Source organism: Rattus norvegicus, chromosome 7 (genome assembly GCF_021556685.1).
Source record: "Rattus norvegicus strain SHRSP/BbbUtx chromosome 7, alternate assembly SHRSP_T2T, whole genome shotgun sequence".
Lineage (NCBI taxonomy): Eukaryota > Metazoa > Chordata > Mammalia > Rodentia > Muridae > Rattus > Rattus norvegicus.
The window spans coordinates 33,106,552-33,124,689 of record NC_141540.1 but is presented as its reverse complement, the minus strand read 5'-3'; the positions used below and the strand labels follow the sequence as shown (position 1 = coordinate 33,124,689).

At 39.3% G+C, this 18,138-nt stretch overlaps 1 protein-coding gene across 9 annotated transcripts in view; it reads left to right on the top strand.

Moving 5' to 3' along the window:
* Ano4 (anoctamin 4) overlaps positions 1–18,138 on the top strand; it is a 409,328-nt gene that overhangs the window by 312,950 nt on the left and 78,240 nt on the right. For all 9 annotated transcript variants that reach the window (XM_087556297.1, XM_087556298.1, XM_087556296.1 and 6 more), the window contains one exon: positions 12,696–12,802. In XM_087556297.1, the coding sequence (XP_087412423.1) occupies positions 12,696–12,802 (107 nt within the window). The remainder of the gene's footprint in view (positions 1–12,695; positions 12,803–18,138) is intronic.

Genomic DNA, 18,138 nt, shown 5'->3' with positions numbered 1-18,138 from the left:
AAGTGTCTATTGTAAACATAAAATTCTTAATTCAACTATTTATGCACCATCGTAAATAACTTTTAAAAACTTTAGTGGGAGGAAGAGCTAATTTTCGCTATGCCTAGAATAGCTGGAGACTGCCATGAAAACAGCAGACGCAGGAAAGGTGGAAACAGAGTGATTAGGGAGAAAATAAGTGTCACCAAACTCCGAATGTCACAGGCACTTGGCAGAGTTGCTATGGCTTTGCTACTCCCGGCAATACAAAGGGTTAGACAGGTCTATCCCTTCGTCATCTCTTGGGATGACTGAGCTTCAGCAAAGGAAAACAAAACTAAGACCCACAGTCAAGATTGGACAGAGATGGTAGCGTGTCACTGACTAATAAATTATGCCCTGACAATTGCATAGAGAATTTGAGTAGCACAGTGCTATTGACTGAGTGTCAGTAGCAGTCTAATTAGCAGAAGACAGAGGGCCAGAATTACTTATATTTTTCTGGTCTAAGGATTAAATAGGAAACTGCTTTTTGTTTCCAAACTTATTTTACAGATTTCTCAAGATAGTCTCTTTTTTATTTTCAATTCGGATTTTCTTTTAAATACTGACTAAAACTAACGTCTCATAAACTTGAACAAAGCAACTTCTCACTGGGCATATTAACCAGTTCAGTCAGCAACCAACACAGTTCTGTGGCAGGCCTTGGGTAATACTGGGCCAAGATAAATTAATCACAGTCTCCACTAATGGTCAAGTTCACATAAACCCTGGTTCACAGTCATTTGGATGAAGACTCCTGGCACCAGCTCTGTGTATCACGACACAGAGCTTTTGTTATAATAAATAATGTGAAAGCCAATAATACAGACAGGGCAGGTACATGCTCAATAAAATAAATGCTGTCCTTGTCAATGGTGTCAATGGAATTTGATACGCAAATACTAACAATGTGAAAGATATATATATATATCTTTGTCATGGCCTGGTCTTAAAAGTAAGATAGATCTGAAAAATTAGCAGACCAAAACCCATCCCTCTCGTTCCTCTTCATGACACCTCAATCTCTTCTGTGACCCAGATTATAATCTACCTTCCTGTTCTTCAGAACACTAGCCCAAGTTAAAAACATTGTCAATCACCAACAGGTTTCTGACCTCTGACCTGACTGAGAAATGTTCTTTTGTTAAGTATATGACTTTTAAAAATATCTATAGAACTAAACAAATGGTTTGCCAACCCCTCCCTACCATCACATGTGATGTTTACATACAGAGAGGAGAACCTTGTGTGCTCTTGTTCTCCCAGAAAACACATTAGCATACACCATAGAAAATGATACTTAAAAGGCACCATAAACCCATTTTAATTAAAAAAAAAAACAGTTCCCAAATGTATGGGAATAACAGAGCTTACTGTTGGTCATGTCACGTTAGGAAGCTGTACAAACAAGTGAATTAGATACCAAAGGGGAAAGCTGGCTTTTCCTGAGACCTGTCTAAGCAAACTTCATATGACTTTTTCTGTGCATTTTGTGTATCTGAGGAAAAAAAATCAAAGAACCTGATTTCAAAATAACAGGCTGATCTGGACGTTTTCGAATTGTGCTGATCAACCATCTTTACAGAAAATGACAAATAGGAATCTCTTAATAAAGTCATTATATTGCCATAGATAAATACGATACGTATACAGGTACACCCCGCACAGCATTTCCTCATCCTCGAGTATCCTTATGACATGAGCGTTTTTCTTGTCTTTATTCAAAAATAAAGATTTAGAATAGCGTTTCTCAAGCCACCGGGTTGCATGTCAGGTATCCTACAGATCAGACATTTACATTGATTCATGACAGTACCAAAAATGCAGTTATGAAATAGCAATAAAATAGTCTCATGGTTGGAAGGGTCACCACAACATGAGCTGTATGAAAGTGTAGCAGCTTTAGGAAGTTTGAGAACCACCACTGATTTAGACGCTGACAGGGATTTCTAAATTCAAATAGTGCTTGCCCCAAATGCTTGCTTTTTACCATTTAACAAGAAAGTAGACATTATTAAATTTCGCCTTAGGATATCATCTTCCCATCTAAATGTTATAACACAGATGTGTTTCTTAGGAGAAAAGAAAAAACACCAGAAGCTCCAAATGATTTTGAAAATATTACAGTCTAGATCAAATATGTTTACAGGCTTGTGAGCTCATAAAAAGTAAATTCTATCTATCCAGGGAGGTAAATCGATAAGCTCCATGGAGCCCCTTCCAGTTAGAGCCAGCCTCGGTCTTGTCTACGCCACTGTATAAAACATGGAGCCCTAAAGCAACACCAGTCACTGAGAGAATTCTGACTGTATATCAGAGTGGGTGTCTATGTTTTCAAGATAATTCTGCTTTATTTGTTTTACATTGTGACTGCAGGTCCCCTTCCTCCTCTCCTCCTAGATCCTCCCCCTACCTACTCCTCCTCCGCTTTTCATCAGAAAGGGGCAAGGCCTTCCATGGCTATCAACCAGTCATGACACATCAAGTTTCAGTAAGACTAGGTACCACCTCTCCTATTAAGACTAGATGAGGCAACCCGGAAGGGGAAAGGATCTTATAACTTTAGGTATCTTTGGCAAATACACAACTAAAAGAACTCACTCTTTCCTTCTGTCCCTCTCTCCCTTCCTCCCTCCCTGTCACCTTCTAATTAAATTGAAATGACTTAGATCCTCAGTCTAAAGGTGGAACGGTGAAATGATCCTTCAAGATTGTCTATGTCTCTTCCAAGCAAGTTTGCCTAAGGATTTGTCAATTTTCGTTCGTTGTTTCAAAACAAACCCAGCATCTGGGTGGATCTTGGTGCTGTTCTTTTGAGCTCCTCCCATTTATTTCTGTTCTGCTCTTTATTATTTCTTTCTTTCTGGTATTTGGGCATTTGACTTGTTCCTATTTCTTAAAGACATCGATACATCATTGAGTTATTTGAAGTTTCCCTGTTTGCTACAGGCAGTCACAGCTATAAATGTCTCGCTTAACATTGTTTGCATTGGACTCTGTAGGTCCTGATATGCCGCGTTCTGATTTTAATTCAATTCTAGGACTGTTTCCTGCTCTGTTATTTCTTCAACCCTTCAGTTATTCAGGAATTTATTATTATTTGGTTTCCATGTTGTTTCTAGAATTGCTTTGGTTTTGCTAACTGTTGATTTCTAATTTTTTTTCCATCATCATCTGAGTTCCAGAGAGAAAGGGATGGTGGCAAAGCCTGGGTTTGAGAGAAATGCACTCCAGCTAGCGTGGGAATTTGGAAGCATGGGGCTGGTGTTTGGCAACCCCGCCATGGGAACTTAGCAGCCAGGTGGAGAGATTTCAGAGCTCCAAGTCAGAGAGCTTGCCAGGCTGAGAGCAGGCTAGGCTGGCTTGTCTGCCTTGCTGGTGGTAGTGTGGGGAACTTTTTAATATTTCATGCAACATCTAATAAGATTCGAGAATTACTTCAATTTTGAGTGTGTCACTTTTTTAAAAAAAGATTAAAATAATTTTAGATGTACGAATTTTATCTTATTTTATTTGTAAGGGTGTTTTGTCCACATACATGGATGTGCACCACATGAATACCTGGTGCCTTGAGAAGTCAAGAAAAGACATTTGGTACCTTAGAATTAGAGTTACAGGTAGTTGTTAGCCACCATATAGATGCTGGGAACAGAACCTGGACCCTCTACAAGAGGAACAAGTGTTCTTAACCAGCGATCCATTTCTCCAGTCCTTCGTATGACCTAAATATGACATTCTGAGGACAATTCAATGTGTTGATGGAAGAAAAGGTGTATATTCTTCGGGTATTGAATATGATGCACCATATTCATATTACTGGGTCCATTCGATTCTTTGTATTTTGTTTTGATGCTCTCTCTACTGCTAAGAATGAGGTATTGAAGTCCCGCATTACTGCTGTGTTGGACCTATCGATCCCTTTATATTCCATAGTGTTTATTTCATAAAAGTAAATTCTACAATATTCAGACCGTGTGTGTTTATGATTGTATATAGGATTGTTATATTTTCTTGAGAAACTGTTCCCTTCAGCAATACATAAACTCGTATTTGTCTCATCTGATTAATTTTGACTTTAAAAGTCTGTTTTGTTGCATATAAATATAGCTACTTCTGTCTGCTTTCAGAATTAGCTTGCCTTTGAGCCCTTTCCCCTTCTGTGTGTGTATGTTTTGCTGGAGAGATGAATTTCTTGCAAGCAGGAGTTTGCTGGATACCGATGTAATCCAGCCAGACTGAGCTGTTATTAGGAGAATCGGGACTATTTACAGCCAGGGTTACTATCGTAAGTTATATACAGATGCCTATTATTTTGTGGTATTTTCTCCCCCTGTATACTTTTTTAATGGTCTATGTTCATTGCTTTCTCCTTTATTTAATGTAGAAACTTGATGATTTTCTGAATCAATACTGTCCAGCTCTTTCCTATTTCCCCTTGGCTTATCTATCCTTATAAAGAGATTTGTTCATTTTTCCTTCTGGCTGAATTAAGGATTGAACCCACGGCTCCTGCAAGTGTGATTAGTACTCTACAAATGAGCTAAAGTCCCATCCCTTCTGCTGAGACTTACTTGTGCTCTCTACTTTCCATGCTCCAAAGGTCGCGTTTTTCTTGCTTCCTCTTCCAGGTGTACATTTTCTAAGGTGTCATCCAATATTCTGTCAGTGGATGCTTTTCTTGGCATGTCTTTGATTCTCCATTGATTCTGAAGGATAACGTTATGGACATTGGTGTAATCTGTAATCTAAGTTAACACTGTTCACACACTACTAACTACTGGCCTCTAGTGTTTCTGCTGAGAAGTCTGATGTTATTCTGACAGGTTTTATAAGTGAACGTATGCTGTTTACCCTCAATTTTTGGTATTTTTGTCTTAGTTTGGTTCTTTTGCCACTTTAATATACCACGAAGAGATTCTTTTCCATAGCATCCATTTGAGGCTCTAAGTAGCTTCGTATTCCAGATCATGATGTCTTCCCCAGGATCTAAGAAATTTCTGCTTTTTAGGGGTTGGGGATTTAGCTCAGTGGTAGAGCGCTTGCCTAGGAAGCGCAAGGCCCTGGGTTCGATCCCCAGCTCCGAAAAAAAAAAAAAAGAACCAAAAAAAAGAAATTTCTGCTTTTTTATTGAAAAGATATTTTTATGCTTATAACCTGTAACGGGTTCCTCGTTTATTCCTAGTTTTATAAGTTGGATCTCTAGTAGTGTCACAGAAATTGGGTATATTCTGTTCATTTCTTATTTTTTTTCCCCCTCACTTTTGTCTATGTGATGAGTCAGCAACTTTGTCTTCGAGTTCAAATATTATTCTTGTTTTTTCTAGTTTGCTGATGAGACTTGCAACTGACTTTTGACTCAACTTCTCACTTCCGGAATTGGTCCTTTTTGGTTTCAGTTGCTTGTGTTCTCCTGTGGATTTGGAGCACATGCTACTATTGTATTTTCATGGGTTTGGAAGAAGTCACAAGTTGAATGCAAGTGCTCCATTTCCCATCTTCAGCTAGAAGCCTCAAGAGCAGATTTTTAATCCACGTTTAACTCTCGGTAAAGATTCTATCATGAAGCACAATTAGGAGTGCTATTTGAATTTTTTAAAGCCCTGCTATTCCAGTAACTTACTTGCATTAATCCTTGAAAGAGGCTTGAAAATCTTTACCTGTCTGAACTTTGACTATTATATATTTGATATGATAATCCCCTCATTCTTTTTCTCTTAACGAGCACTCTTAAGATAAAAAAAAAATACATTCAGCTTTCCATTCCAGTTGCCTAAAGCCCAGAAAACTCTCAAAATAGGCCTTGTCACATAAAAAAATTAATTGCTTTCTTTGTTCCTAGTTAGCTTTTCATTAATTTGAGGGCACAATTTAAGTGACAGTTAACTATATCACCTTTGCTTCTCTTCGCTAAAATAGAAATCTCTATTTAAAAATCTAATTAAGGAAGTTTCTTGAAATATTTATTTTGAAGGGATTAACCTTTACTTCTTTGTATTCTGAAGTAATATAACTGCACCCATCAGAAAAGGCCCGTTGGCTAGCCATTGCTCTGAAACAGTCTACTACACAACTCGCTGGCTTCAGACAGCTGTCACCCTATCTGCAGTTCCCTTGGACTCAACTGGGAGAGTCTTCTGCTGGATTCATGTGAAAACAGCACATGGCGATAACTCTTCACTTGCTCTTCTGGCCTTTGGTGCCAACTGTTTCCTTTTCTCTTATTGCCTCAAGTTCAGAGAGGCTAGTCTCGGCTTTTTCACCTCGTCAGACTGAAGGCAACAACCCAAGCTGCTAAGGATGTAAATGAAGACCCATGTCTGAGATCACTTTTTCATAACTTCTTTGAAACAAGTCACACGTGCTGTTCCAATATACAAGGTGGAGGAAATAGATGTTGCCCACTGATGGGAAGAGCAAGAAATTCACATTTGAAAGTAGTATGGAGGACTTAGCAATAAGGGTTAATTCTGGTCATTTTGGTCATTTTTATTACCTACCATAGTGTTCTCTAGTTATAATTTACTCTTACTTTCCACATGTGGGTGGTACATAGATGGATGGATAGATAAATAGATAGATAGATAGATAGATAGATAGATAGATAGATAGACAGACAGACAGACAGACACAGATGAACAAATAGGTAGATAGGAAGTAGAATCCATTCTCATCCTAAGATTCCTATATCCCCCATCCAACACTGCATCAAGTTCAAAACATAGGGTATGCTATTCTGTCTCAGGTAAGATACAGATGGAAATCCAGTCCCATTGTGGCCAAAAATCTGTGAATGAAAAAGATAAGTAAATATTCTATCCCAGCATTTCCAATATGATGTCCCAAAGTGATGAGACAAGGACAAAATAACTATAATAAAAGCTATTTTCAATATGGAGATCCGGGGTTGGGGATTTAGCTCAGTGGTAGAGTGCTTGCCTAGCGAGCACAAGGCCCTGGGTTCGGTCCCCAGCTCCAAAAAAAGAAAAAAAAATATCCATTTAAAAAAGGTCCCAGAGCAGTCACCTGTAGATTCATCCTGAAATCTAGCTGGCACATAGTCCAGGCTATTCCATTTCAGAAACAAGAGATTTGTTCTGAAATGTCATCTGAGTCTTTTTCCTACTTTGACATGTCTTTAATTTTTAAATATATAAAGGTCAATTATATAGCTATAATTATCAAATATTTGTAGAACAGCATTCCCATATATTTAAATACTTCCTGACAAAGTTACTACTTCTTGAAATATTAAATCATGGATGTTTTCACACTGGTGAGAGCACTTGCTCTAATGATCTAAATAGAGCAGTTAAATAGAGGAGGAGAACTTGGTGGACTGGGTGTTGTTGGACATGGGAGGAAGAGAGAATGGGGGATACATTCAAGTTAGTGAATGGTGAAATTAACTATATAAAGACACTACAGTGTCTTTCTCTTTTCAGAAAATAGAGGAAGAGACATTTTTCTTTCATTAAACTAAAGATCAAAAGTTCTGTTTTGGGTGATAGCTCACCCTTTCCTTGAGCATTAAAGCATTAAAACCCTCATTTTTCTAGCAAGCAATTATGTTCCCAAAAGACTCATAGGGTTTTATTGAAGACACAGATTTCATGGACCAATAAAACTTGAGCCCAAGTCTTCTGTCAGTCTACAAATGACCCTACAGTGCATTCCTCACCCCTCAATATTCCTGTGCTTCAGTTGATAAATACAAAGGTAGCTTTGATATTCCCTCAGTGAGATAGGACTGGACTCTGCATAGTGTCCAAAGTATCAATCATGCCACAGCTAACTTGTCAATTTGGAGTCTACTAGCCTCAACTACAATTAATAAGATTAAATTAAAATTTACTTTCATAGGTGCACTACCCACAGCTCAGGTTTTCAGTAGGTTATTAAGTGGGAGGCTACCATATTGCATAGCAAGGATGGAGAGTGTTTTTATTATCACTGAAAATTCCGTTCCAAAGTGTTGAACTCTAAATGTCTCTGATTAATTTAAAGTGCAGTGAAGATGGGGTTTCTTCCTGACAAGCATGCTCTGAGAAGTTTAGAAAAAAACTTTTCTGCTTCGAAGTTGACACGTTTCATAAGCTGACTCTAAACTAAGCATTTGTGAATACTTTTCCTCAGCTCACACCCTTGAATTCCTGCCTCTCTTCTATCTAATAAATGTAAAGTCAGGTCTGAGAGAGAAGCTGGGTTAATTTTACCTTTGCATGTCCTGCACTAAAAATACATAGATATGTAATGCCTGGGTTACCCATGTTCCAACGTTCCACAGTCCCAGGGTACAGTGCTCTGCAATAAAAAAACCATACTATTTACTTGTTAAACAACTCCACATATGGTAGTATTTTATTGTACCCCTGTGAATCCTTGCCCATTGCAAGAGTCAGTCAGTAAAAAGCAAATATAACACTCAGATGTTTACAGTCAAAACCCAGGCCCATAACACAGACCTTCCTCATCCCTCTCCTCCTAGCAAAAAAAAATTGAGACACACTAATATTAAACAACAAGAATTAGGAGTTGAGACACTAGCAGAGAGTCTCAACTGGATCAGGCTTATATGTCCGTTACTTAGAAAATCAGTAAGTTCTACCCCCCAGGGAGGACAATGACATCTAGAAAGGTTCCTTTCACATACACAGCACATGGCCAAATTGTGCTCCTGGAATGTCCTTTTACAAATAAACAAGACATGAAACAAGCAGATGGTTTCTTAAAATTTTATTTTTATTCTTTTATTTGTGTGTGGTGTGTGTGTGTTTATATCATATACATCCTTCCATGGTCATTCTACACACGGATCAGCAAATGTTAATACATCTGTATACCCTTGTCCTCCCCTAACACAAACAACTCTTTGCCACTTTAAACCTTATTTTCCTCTTACACTGTGCTGGTGCCTCAATGCCTGGCTTAGTTTGGATGTTTGTAATGTTTACTGTGAGTTCTGTTGGTCCTCCCAGTTGCAGAATCTCCACTGTCAACGTGGATTACTCTGTGTTCATCTATTCCCCACTTGATGAATTAGATAGGCAATTTCTAGCCTTTGCTATTATAATTCATGCCATAGTAAACATTCTTGAAAATCTGTTACTTTCATGTGGACAACCATATCAGTGGAATATACTGCCAAAAGAGTTTAGATTTGAAGAAATATGAAGATAATTGCATAATATTGACAAACCTGATCAAATGGCCCTCAAAGATTCTATATTTCTTTACTATCCTCCCAGAAATTTTAAGAGCAGATCTTAAAATGTCTAAGCTTGTAGGATTCCTCCTCAGTGACTTGTGGCTTTCAGAGATGTATTTGCTAGAATTGGTCTGGTCAGTGTCCATGTGCCCATGTGTGAATGTGTATGTGGGTGCACACATGTGCATGTAATATTCTTGTACCTAAGAAAAGCATGAAAATTACAGTGTAGTAAACTATCATCATCCCTTCTCCAATTCTTACTATTTAAGAAATAAAGCCCATAAAACAGAGTCCAATGCTTTCAAGATGTTCTTAAACATCAGGTGTTGAAGGAATGACTCAATGGGTATCTGGAAGAAACAGGATGCATAGAAAGATGTCCAAGAACTGGAGAAGAAACCAAGGTGTAAGAAAATAAGATAGCCAGGGTTCTCCAGAAGGTCAGCTCCTTTAGTGCTGTGTTAGAGATTAGTGTGTGTTTTTCCCTCTGCTAGTGTGAGAGATAGAGAAGTGCATGGGCAGTCTCTGCCACCAAGAGGCTCACGTGGAGAACGAGGGATTCATGGAAGTCTTGCTACAGGGTGGTAGAGCCAACAGCCGTGAAGACGGCTAACTCTGAGACCTTCCCAGACAGTCATTTATCATCTCACCTAATTCTTACAAAACCCTCTGTGACTAACAGCAGCAACCTTTTCATTTACCAGATGAGGAAACCTCAACTCTCAATTATAACCCCATACCACATTGTGCATGGCAAAAGTTGGGAATAGGCTGGGGTCTATTTAAGTTCAGCATCTTCGGGGAAAAGCCAGAGACAAGCCTCAACTCCTGTATCCCTCCTCATCACACCTGTGGTTTCTTTTTTCTTCTTTCTCTTCATAATGCCATGATAATGTTTATAGTAATGATGGAGAGGGGCATCAATCAGGAGTATTCAAGGGTGACAGGGCCTGAGCTTATTTACAAGGTGAATGGGAACAAGAACATTCCAGATTGAATTCCTACTGGACTGGCCTCAGAGAGTGCCAACTTTTAGGACTTAGGAAATATCCAAAGTATAGAGAAGCAAACAAGTGCGACAGAGAGGAGGTCAGCCCCTACAGCCAGGAAGATCTGAGTTCTAATCCTGCCCCTGCATCTTATTAGCTAAATTCAGGGTACATGCCTTAACCTCTCTGATCCTTTCCATGTAAAATTGAGCAAGTAATTTCTTTACCTCATGGGTTTTTGAAAGGATTGAATGTGTTTGTGTACTTGGGTGCTTAGAATGCTCTCTGGCTTGTGCCCACTATGCTTGCTCTATGGACTGTCCAGACGCTAGGTACCATCTAGATATAAAGAAGCAGGAAAACAAGATTGTAACTTATCCATGAGGCTTATGATAGAGAACTACTGCATGTCCTCAGAAGATATAAAAAGGTGCCATAAAAAGAGAAGGAAGCAGAAAACCATTTAATGGGGGAGGCATGGGCTTTGGCTCTGAATTGTCCCATCAAGTGTGGTTGAGCTCATGGGCTATGTAATTTAATCTAAATGGGTTTTTTTTTATTTGGGTCTAATTGTTTATGACATCTTTATTTGACATTAAAATGTAATGACCTGTCTCAAGTAAGGTGAACAAGCAGAGAAGGACAAATTTTAAAAGAAGCACATTTGCTGTTACTCTCAATTTTCTCCTTTTACTCTTCAGCACCATAAAATATCTAAAAATCCCGAGTGGAAATCTGAGAGAAGCATTGAAGCTGCTTTAGCTGCTTGGGCTTCTCTCCTCTTCCACATCAAAGTGCCCTTAGAGCCACATCTGTGAGAGACCTCAAAGGAAGGAAAGTGGGAGGGATATTTCTCTAAGGAGTCAGCCAATGTGGTGTTCATATTCCCACAGCCTCAGGCTTTCCTCTCCTTTTTGTGTCTTCCCAAACTCCCCTTCCTAACCTGAGCCTCAAGATGAAACCGAGTAAGACATCCTTCTTCTGGGCCAGTTTTGTCTCTTCTCCTTTGGTCTTTGGTAAGAATGTGTGATGACAGTTCCCACTAGTGCAAACCCCCTATGCCATTCTGAACCTGCTGTCTAATTACCCGTGAGGTACTAGAGCCTCAGAGTTAGGGGTCAGCTGCCTCTCCCAAGTCAGCTGACATCCTTAAGCAAGAGAATGTTCCTGCAAAAGAAGGGGGAGTCTGCCCTCCCCTGACACATGAGGAAGTTGACGTCATGCATGATCTGCCTTCCTTATCAGACTTAATCTCAAAGACAAAGATCTGTCTTCCTTATCAATCTATGATCAATGCCTTATAGATTATCCTCTGTAAACCTCTGATGAAAAATATATAAACAAATGATAGTACCTGGTGGTCAAGAGTTGTGAGAGAAACAGTTCTGAGGCAGGAGGATTGTTTTTTTGAAGGAGCTGGGGTTCAGTTAGGAACAATGGAAACTTGCTGGAACAAGTATATTCAAGCTCAGTTAGGAGGAGATAGCTACCAACACCTGCACACCTTCACATGGATTCCCACGTATACAACAAATCCACTATAATTTTTTCTGGACTGATGTACCATATGCTTGGGGAAGTGATTCCATGTATAATATTGATGATAGTCTACCATTCATCATGTTTACTTTTAGAAAGGGAAGACATGGCTGGTTCATGGTGAATGATATGCGTTAGATATCCTATCTGTTATCTGAAAACCACATCCTTTGAGTGACATGACTACTAGAAACACAAAACAAACATTACTGTTGAGAGAGGAAGAGGGGAGAAAGGGAGAGAGGGGAAGAATGAGAGCGCTAGCTCACTGTAAACACTGGGACTGACAGGACAACTAAATGAGAGCAAAAACCTTAAGAGCATGCTTTGGAAAGTCTTCAGGAGGACAGTCTGTGGAAAGGAAGGCTGGGTTCAGAGCTGAGCTCCAGATACGGAGTGCTTACTTAGTCCCACTCCAAACTGGATTTGTTACCTAACATCTGTCTGCTTTACTCAAGCCAACTGTGAGTCTTAAACCCTGTGGGGCAGTGTGTGATTACAACATAGTAGAGAGAATGACCAAAGACACAAGAAGGTAAGAACAGAATTCATCTTTAGCTAGATTTATGTCATGGCCATAATAGGAAGAAGAAAAATAAAAAAACAAAACAAAACAACAACGAAAAAAAAACGAATAAAAAATAAGACACATGACCTTGCTGTTAGTCTAAGGTTTCTTAATTCCACGGAGCCCCAACTCCTTCCCACTGTAATGGTATCAGTACCCAGGATGCCAAGAACCAAAACTACTCCGAGTTGTGAGCTCTCTGGTTTATTCTCTGGGTTCTTTCATGCTGTTGCTGCCATACCCTCTGGGACTGTCTGAAGATCCCTCCATGTGAGCAGCATCAAATTAGAACCAGCAAACTCCCTTAATGCCTGTTAATCTTAACCTGTGCTCTCAATGTGTGTGTGTGTGTGTGTGTGTGTGTGTACAGCTTCATCATACACAACAAAGACACTTTCTTCAACAACGCCACCAGAAGCAGAATCGTGCATCATATTTTACAAAGGATAAAGTACGAGGAAGGAAAAAACAAAATCGGTGAGTAATTGTGTACCGTTGCAAATGTCAGGTGTTTGGGGATCCCAGAGACCTTTTCCCTGAGCCTCCTTATACCCTCTACCTACCCCCTTCATGGAGAAGTCACACGTGCACTCAGCACTCTTAATTACCTTCTTTGAACAGCATTTTACCTCCTGTATTTATGATCACCGAGACATTCAATCCAGCAACTATTTGTGGAGCACCCACAAGCAAGGGATTAAACGGATAAATTTAGGTCTTTCTTAGAGCTCATATATAAAGAGCTAAAAGAATACATAATAATAATTAACATGAGAAGTGATAAAGGGTGTCATTTTCAAAGGGAGACTGCAGAAGTAATCGAGACTACTTCAGAGAAGTGGTCAGAGAAAGCTTCCCTGAGAAAATGAAATCTGAACTCAGCCAAGAGTGGCAGGAGACAGTGTGGAATGATGGAAGGGTGGAAAAGTAGGGTGTCACCTGCAGGGGGAGACACAAGTTCAGAGATGGCTTTGGGTCACACGAGCCACATTCTCTCCTATTAAACAGCCTCCAAACTTTGAAATTTTAGGGTTTTTGTGAGAATATATCTGTGTTTTGTTATCACACTTTATTAAATAGGTTATTATAATATCAGGAAGGTTCGGATGGCTTTGTCCTTATATTTGTCCCAGTCAAAACGTGACTTGAATGATGATCTATATCAGTCATGGTGCAATGAGAAGACAAAAGCATCCATCATGGGAATGAGCAGATCTTAAGATTAAAGCTAACTATGGCAAGGTTGGAGCTGTGGGGGACTGGCCAGTCAGGGATAGGAACATAGAAGAGAGATAGCAAGTCCTTTGTGATTCTAATCCTCCAACTTAGCAGGCTGAGGTCTGGGACTGGAGTAAGAACTACAATAGAAGCAAAGGTGTTTGCTGGAGACTTGTAGGAGATCTGCTTTCTGGAATCTTCAGGGCAACTGTCTAGATGGTTCCAGGGAAGTTGGTAACAGGGAGAGGTTTCCCCAGTAGCATTATCCCATGGAGGAGTATAAAGACACCAAGAAACATGCCCTCCGCCACCACACACTGCAGGTGCTCGTACTACAGAAGTGAATACCTAAGAAATTTGCTAAGGGGAGGGCTGGCTCTAGGAAGCTAAACCCCCTTTCTCCATCATTGGCCATCCAGTGCCTTCAGCTGGCAACGCTTACTACTGTGTTATCCAACATCCAGAAATACCTCTAAGGCCCAGTTCTACTGCTGAGAAGCAGAAGCTAAAGATATATCAGGAGCCAATGGGCAAGGCATCATTTCTGACTTGAAACAAAAAGCAATCTTCTCATCATACATCCTGTGAGTAAGGCTGGATGGCTGTACAAATCATTTTAGCCATTGGATCCGCAACCTCAGACATCTCAGTGGCTCTGCCAAATCCAGAGAGACAGCATTTAACAGTTTGTAAATGTAATGGCCTACACACAGATTCAGCAAAACAACTACCCCGTGCCGTGTGGGAGAAATGTTGTCCAACAACACCATGAGAGGAACAGATTTGAGAGTTTCATGGACTGGAGCTCAGTGTGAGTCACTAGCGTAGTGAAAAAAAAAAGGGAAAAAATGCTAACCTACTTTGATGCTAATCTGCAAAGGTAAAATGTAATGGAGAGAAATGGTTAAGTATTTGGTCCATGCCTGGGCACACGTAGAGTGGAATATCCACAGAGCATCACTGCAGTTGGACCCAAGGAGATCTAACTTTGATCATTCTTAACTTGGGCAGGATTATAACTGAACGTAGCCCGTAGTGTCTGCCACAGTCATCCTCACTGGAGACGTGTCCTCTTCTCTGTCTTTGGTGATATTCGGGCTGGAAGGAATTACCCCCTCCTCTTAATTCCTGTGGCTATTTTTGTTAGTATTTACCATTTGTCATCCCACTCCATTATACTGTCTTGAGATAATGTCAAAGACATTGTGCAAATCTGCCACCTGCAGAGAACCACTGTTGACACCGATCTCCTGAATAATGTATGTATTGACTAAATTACTTTTATCACATTAATTCCTCAAAAATGATTTGTTAAAACAAACTTCAGTTGTGCTTTCTATCAATCATATTCTCCCGGTTTCACAGCAAGTGAGTCAATGTGAAACTGGGGAAAGACTATTTCAAAGCCTACAAATAGCTCAAAAAGTAGTGCCTCTAGTAATATTCATCACCATCATCACCATCATCATCATCACCATCATCATCACCATCACCATCATCATCACCATCATCATCACCACCACCATCATCACCACCATCATCATCATCACCATCATCACCAGCAGCAGTAGCAGCAGCAGCATACCCCACATCTCATAACACACTGGTGTGTTGAATGTCTACTGCTGAAGATCAATAGTTCAGATGATAATGCATTATCAAGTGACCTTACTCATCTTTGCATCATCATCTTCTACCCCAGTGTCTATTGTCTAGAAGGATAAATCGATAAATGTTTGCTGAACCAAACTGAAGCTTTGTTAAACATAATGGATGTCTCTCTTTCACCATTCGTACATAATCGAAACCTTCACAGAAGGAACATGGGACAGCTATGATGCCAAAGGTTTTCATCTCACATTTTAAGCTGTTTTACAACTAACCCAGATAAAATACAAGTGAGCAGAGACTGGCTTTCAGTATTCCCGAGGGGCACTGAAGGCAGTATTATTACTTGTCAGAGTCTGGGTAGACAACTCTCTCAGCTGATGATGAAGAACGAAGATTCTATTCAAGGACTCTAGCTTTGAAAACCGATAAGGAGCCAATGATGTTGTACGGTGGTAGGGTACGGACCTTAGGTTTAATTTTTATCAGTACAATAATAATTGAATAAACAAATTTTTGGAAAAGCAGTAAAGAAAAAAATGGAAGCATGTGGAGTTAAAAATATAAATCAAAGAATAAATTTTTAACTAGTAAATTTTGAGCCCGTATAATTTGCCGAAGAATGTTAAGTAAAACTACAAATGGTCCATTTATCTAATATCTCATTATCATCTCTGGTTTCATAAATGAAAGAAAACTGAACCTCTTCATAGGATTAATGTTCAGCCCATTTTGTTTTCTACAGAAAACTCTTTCTGAAAATGTCACCTTGCATGAGCCAACATTGATCAGAAATAACACAAGAATATTGATTTCTAGACATGATTCATAAAGGTATTTTAGCACAGTATAAACTGTCACTGTGTATGGTTTTCAGCCTCTCTTTGAATGTGTGCTGACTGTGAAAATCAAACCTAGTAAAACCCACTTTCAAAACAGAGCAATTAATAACTCAACAGAGGATTTATTTATATACATGTACATACGCAATTACTCTTGAAATTGATTTATATTCTCAAGTTTTGTGTTTAGAAGCAGAGTTAAGGTGACAGACTATAAATACTAGTGGGATTTAGTCGAAGCTATCTTCAACATTTAATAGGTCCTTGAGAGTCCTGATGTTTTCTAATTCTCAATAGAGATTCCAGGAAACCCAAGCTTACCGCATATTCGATAATTTACTCATTCACTGAAAATATCTTTGTTGAAGGATTGATGTGTGTTACATAAATGCAAATTTCTGCTAATACTTGCATTTCAAGTGTGTTCCTTAGGCATTAAGATGCCAGGCATCTTAAACCATTGGCATGTTACTATGATTAAAAGTATCAAACATTAGAGGGAAAAGGTGAATGATTACACATGCAGTTTCCTATTAGACTAGGCCCCTGGATTTTTGTCTCGATCTAGTGTATTTCTTCAAAGAAGAAATAAAAGCCTGTTGAGAGATAGAAAACCTCTTCATCCTTTAACAGGTCTTTAAAGATTATTTGATTCATTCTTTGAGAGTTTCATACAAATTTGGATGATATTTACCACCACCCCCTAGCTCATCCCCTCAACTCCTCCCAGACCCATCTCTACCTCCCTTATAAAGTGAATAGAACAGCAGGAATAAAGTGAATCCATGTACATAGGCAAGACTTTATCTGTAAATGCCAATAGGATCTTTGTTTATAACAAACCTAAACTTAAAAACAACCAATGTGTCCATCAAGAGATTACATAAATTATTATACATTCCTGTGATGAACTCAGCAATAGAAAGAAATGAATTACTGGATTCGTTCATAAGAGCATTTGCTGCTCTTACAGAGGACCAGAGTTCCCTTCCCAGCACCTTGTTGGATGGAAGCCAGCCATCTAATTCTACCTGCAGGAGATCTAGTCTACTTGAGCACCTGAACTTATGTGCACATACACTACACAGACACACAGACACACAGACAGACACAGACACACACACACACACACACACACACACACACACACAAATAAATGATGAGATAATCTTAAGAAACAAAGAGGGAGGGCTGGAGAGATGGCTCAGTGGTTAAGAGCACTGACTGCTCTCCCAGAGGTCCTTGAGTTCAATTCCCAGCAACCACGTGGTGGCTCACAACCATCTGTAATGGGATCTGATGCCCTCTTCTGATGTGTCTGAAGACAGTTACAGTGTACTTATATATAATAAATAAATAAATCTTTAAAAAAAAGAAACAAAGAGGGAGAGGAAGGAGTTAGGGATGCTCATAGTATGGGAAAGTCTCATTCCAAATAAAAGAAGTTAAAAGAAATAGGTTAATATTGAATGTCAACATTGGTGTGAGACTCTAGAAAATAAATAAAAATTGAGAGTGACAGAAAGCAGGTCAGTACTTGTCTTGGTGATAGCACAGGAAAAAGCAGATGACGAAGTGGCATAGGAAAGGTTTTGAAGAGATGGGTGTGTTTAATGTCTTTGTCATGTTGATGACTCCCTGATGACACAGATATATCAGAACTTAATAACTGTGCATCTTAAGTATGTGTTCATTATTATATGTCAGTCATACTTTAATTTCCTTACCTCGAACATTTTTTTTAAATCCACATATCTACCTACCCTTCCATTTTAAAAGTAGAGATTCTTAGAGAATGGGGGGACATGATTGCAAACCACGTTTCTAATGAGGGATTGATATCTGAAATATTTAATAGACTTATTCAACAGTTAAAAAAGCACATGAATTGATCTTAAAATGAGCAAAGGACGTTAAGAAATACTTTCCTGTAGCGGGAAATATTAAATATGAATCCCACGCTACCGCAGGCAAGACACCAGCGGACAGACCAGCCTGTTCTCAGACCAGCAGACTGGCTGACCTGTTCATGGCCCACAGACTCTCTGCTCACATTCCCAGCACCTGCCCCTGTGGTGAGCTGTCACAAATCCCTGTAACCTGGTAAAATCAACACTCTGGAGGCCTGGAATTTATCAGTCAGAT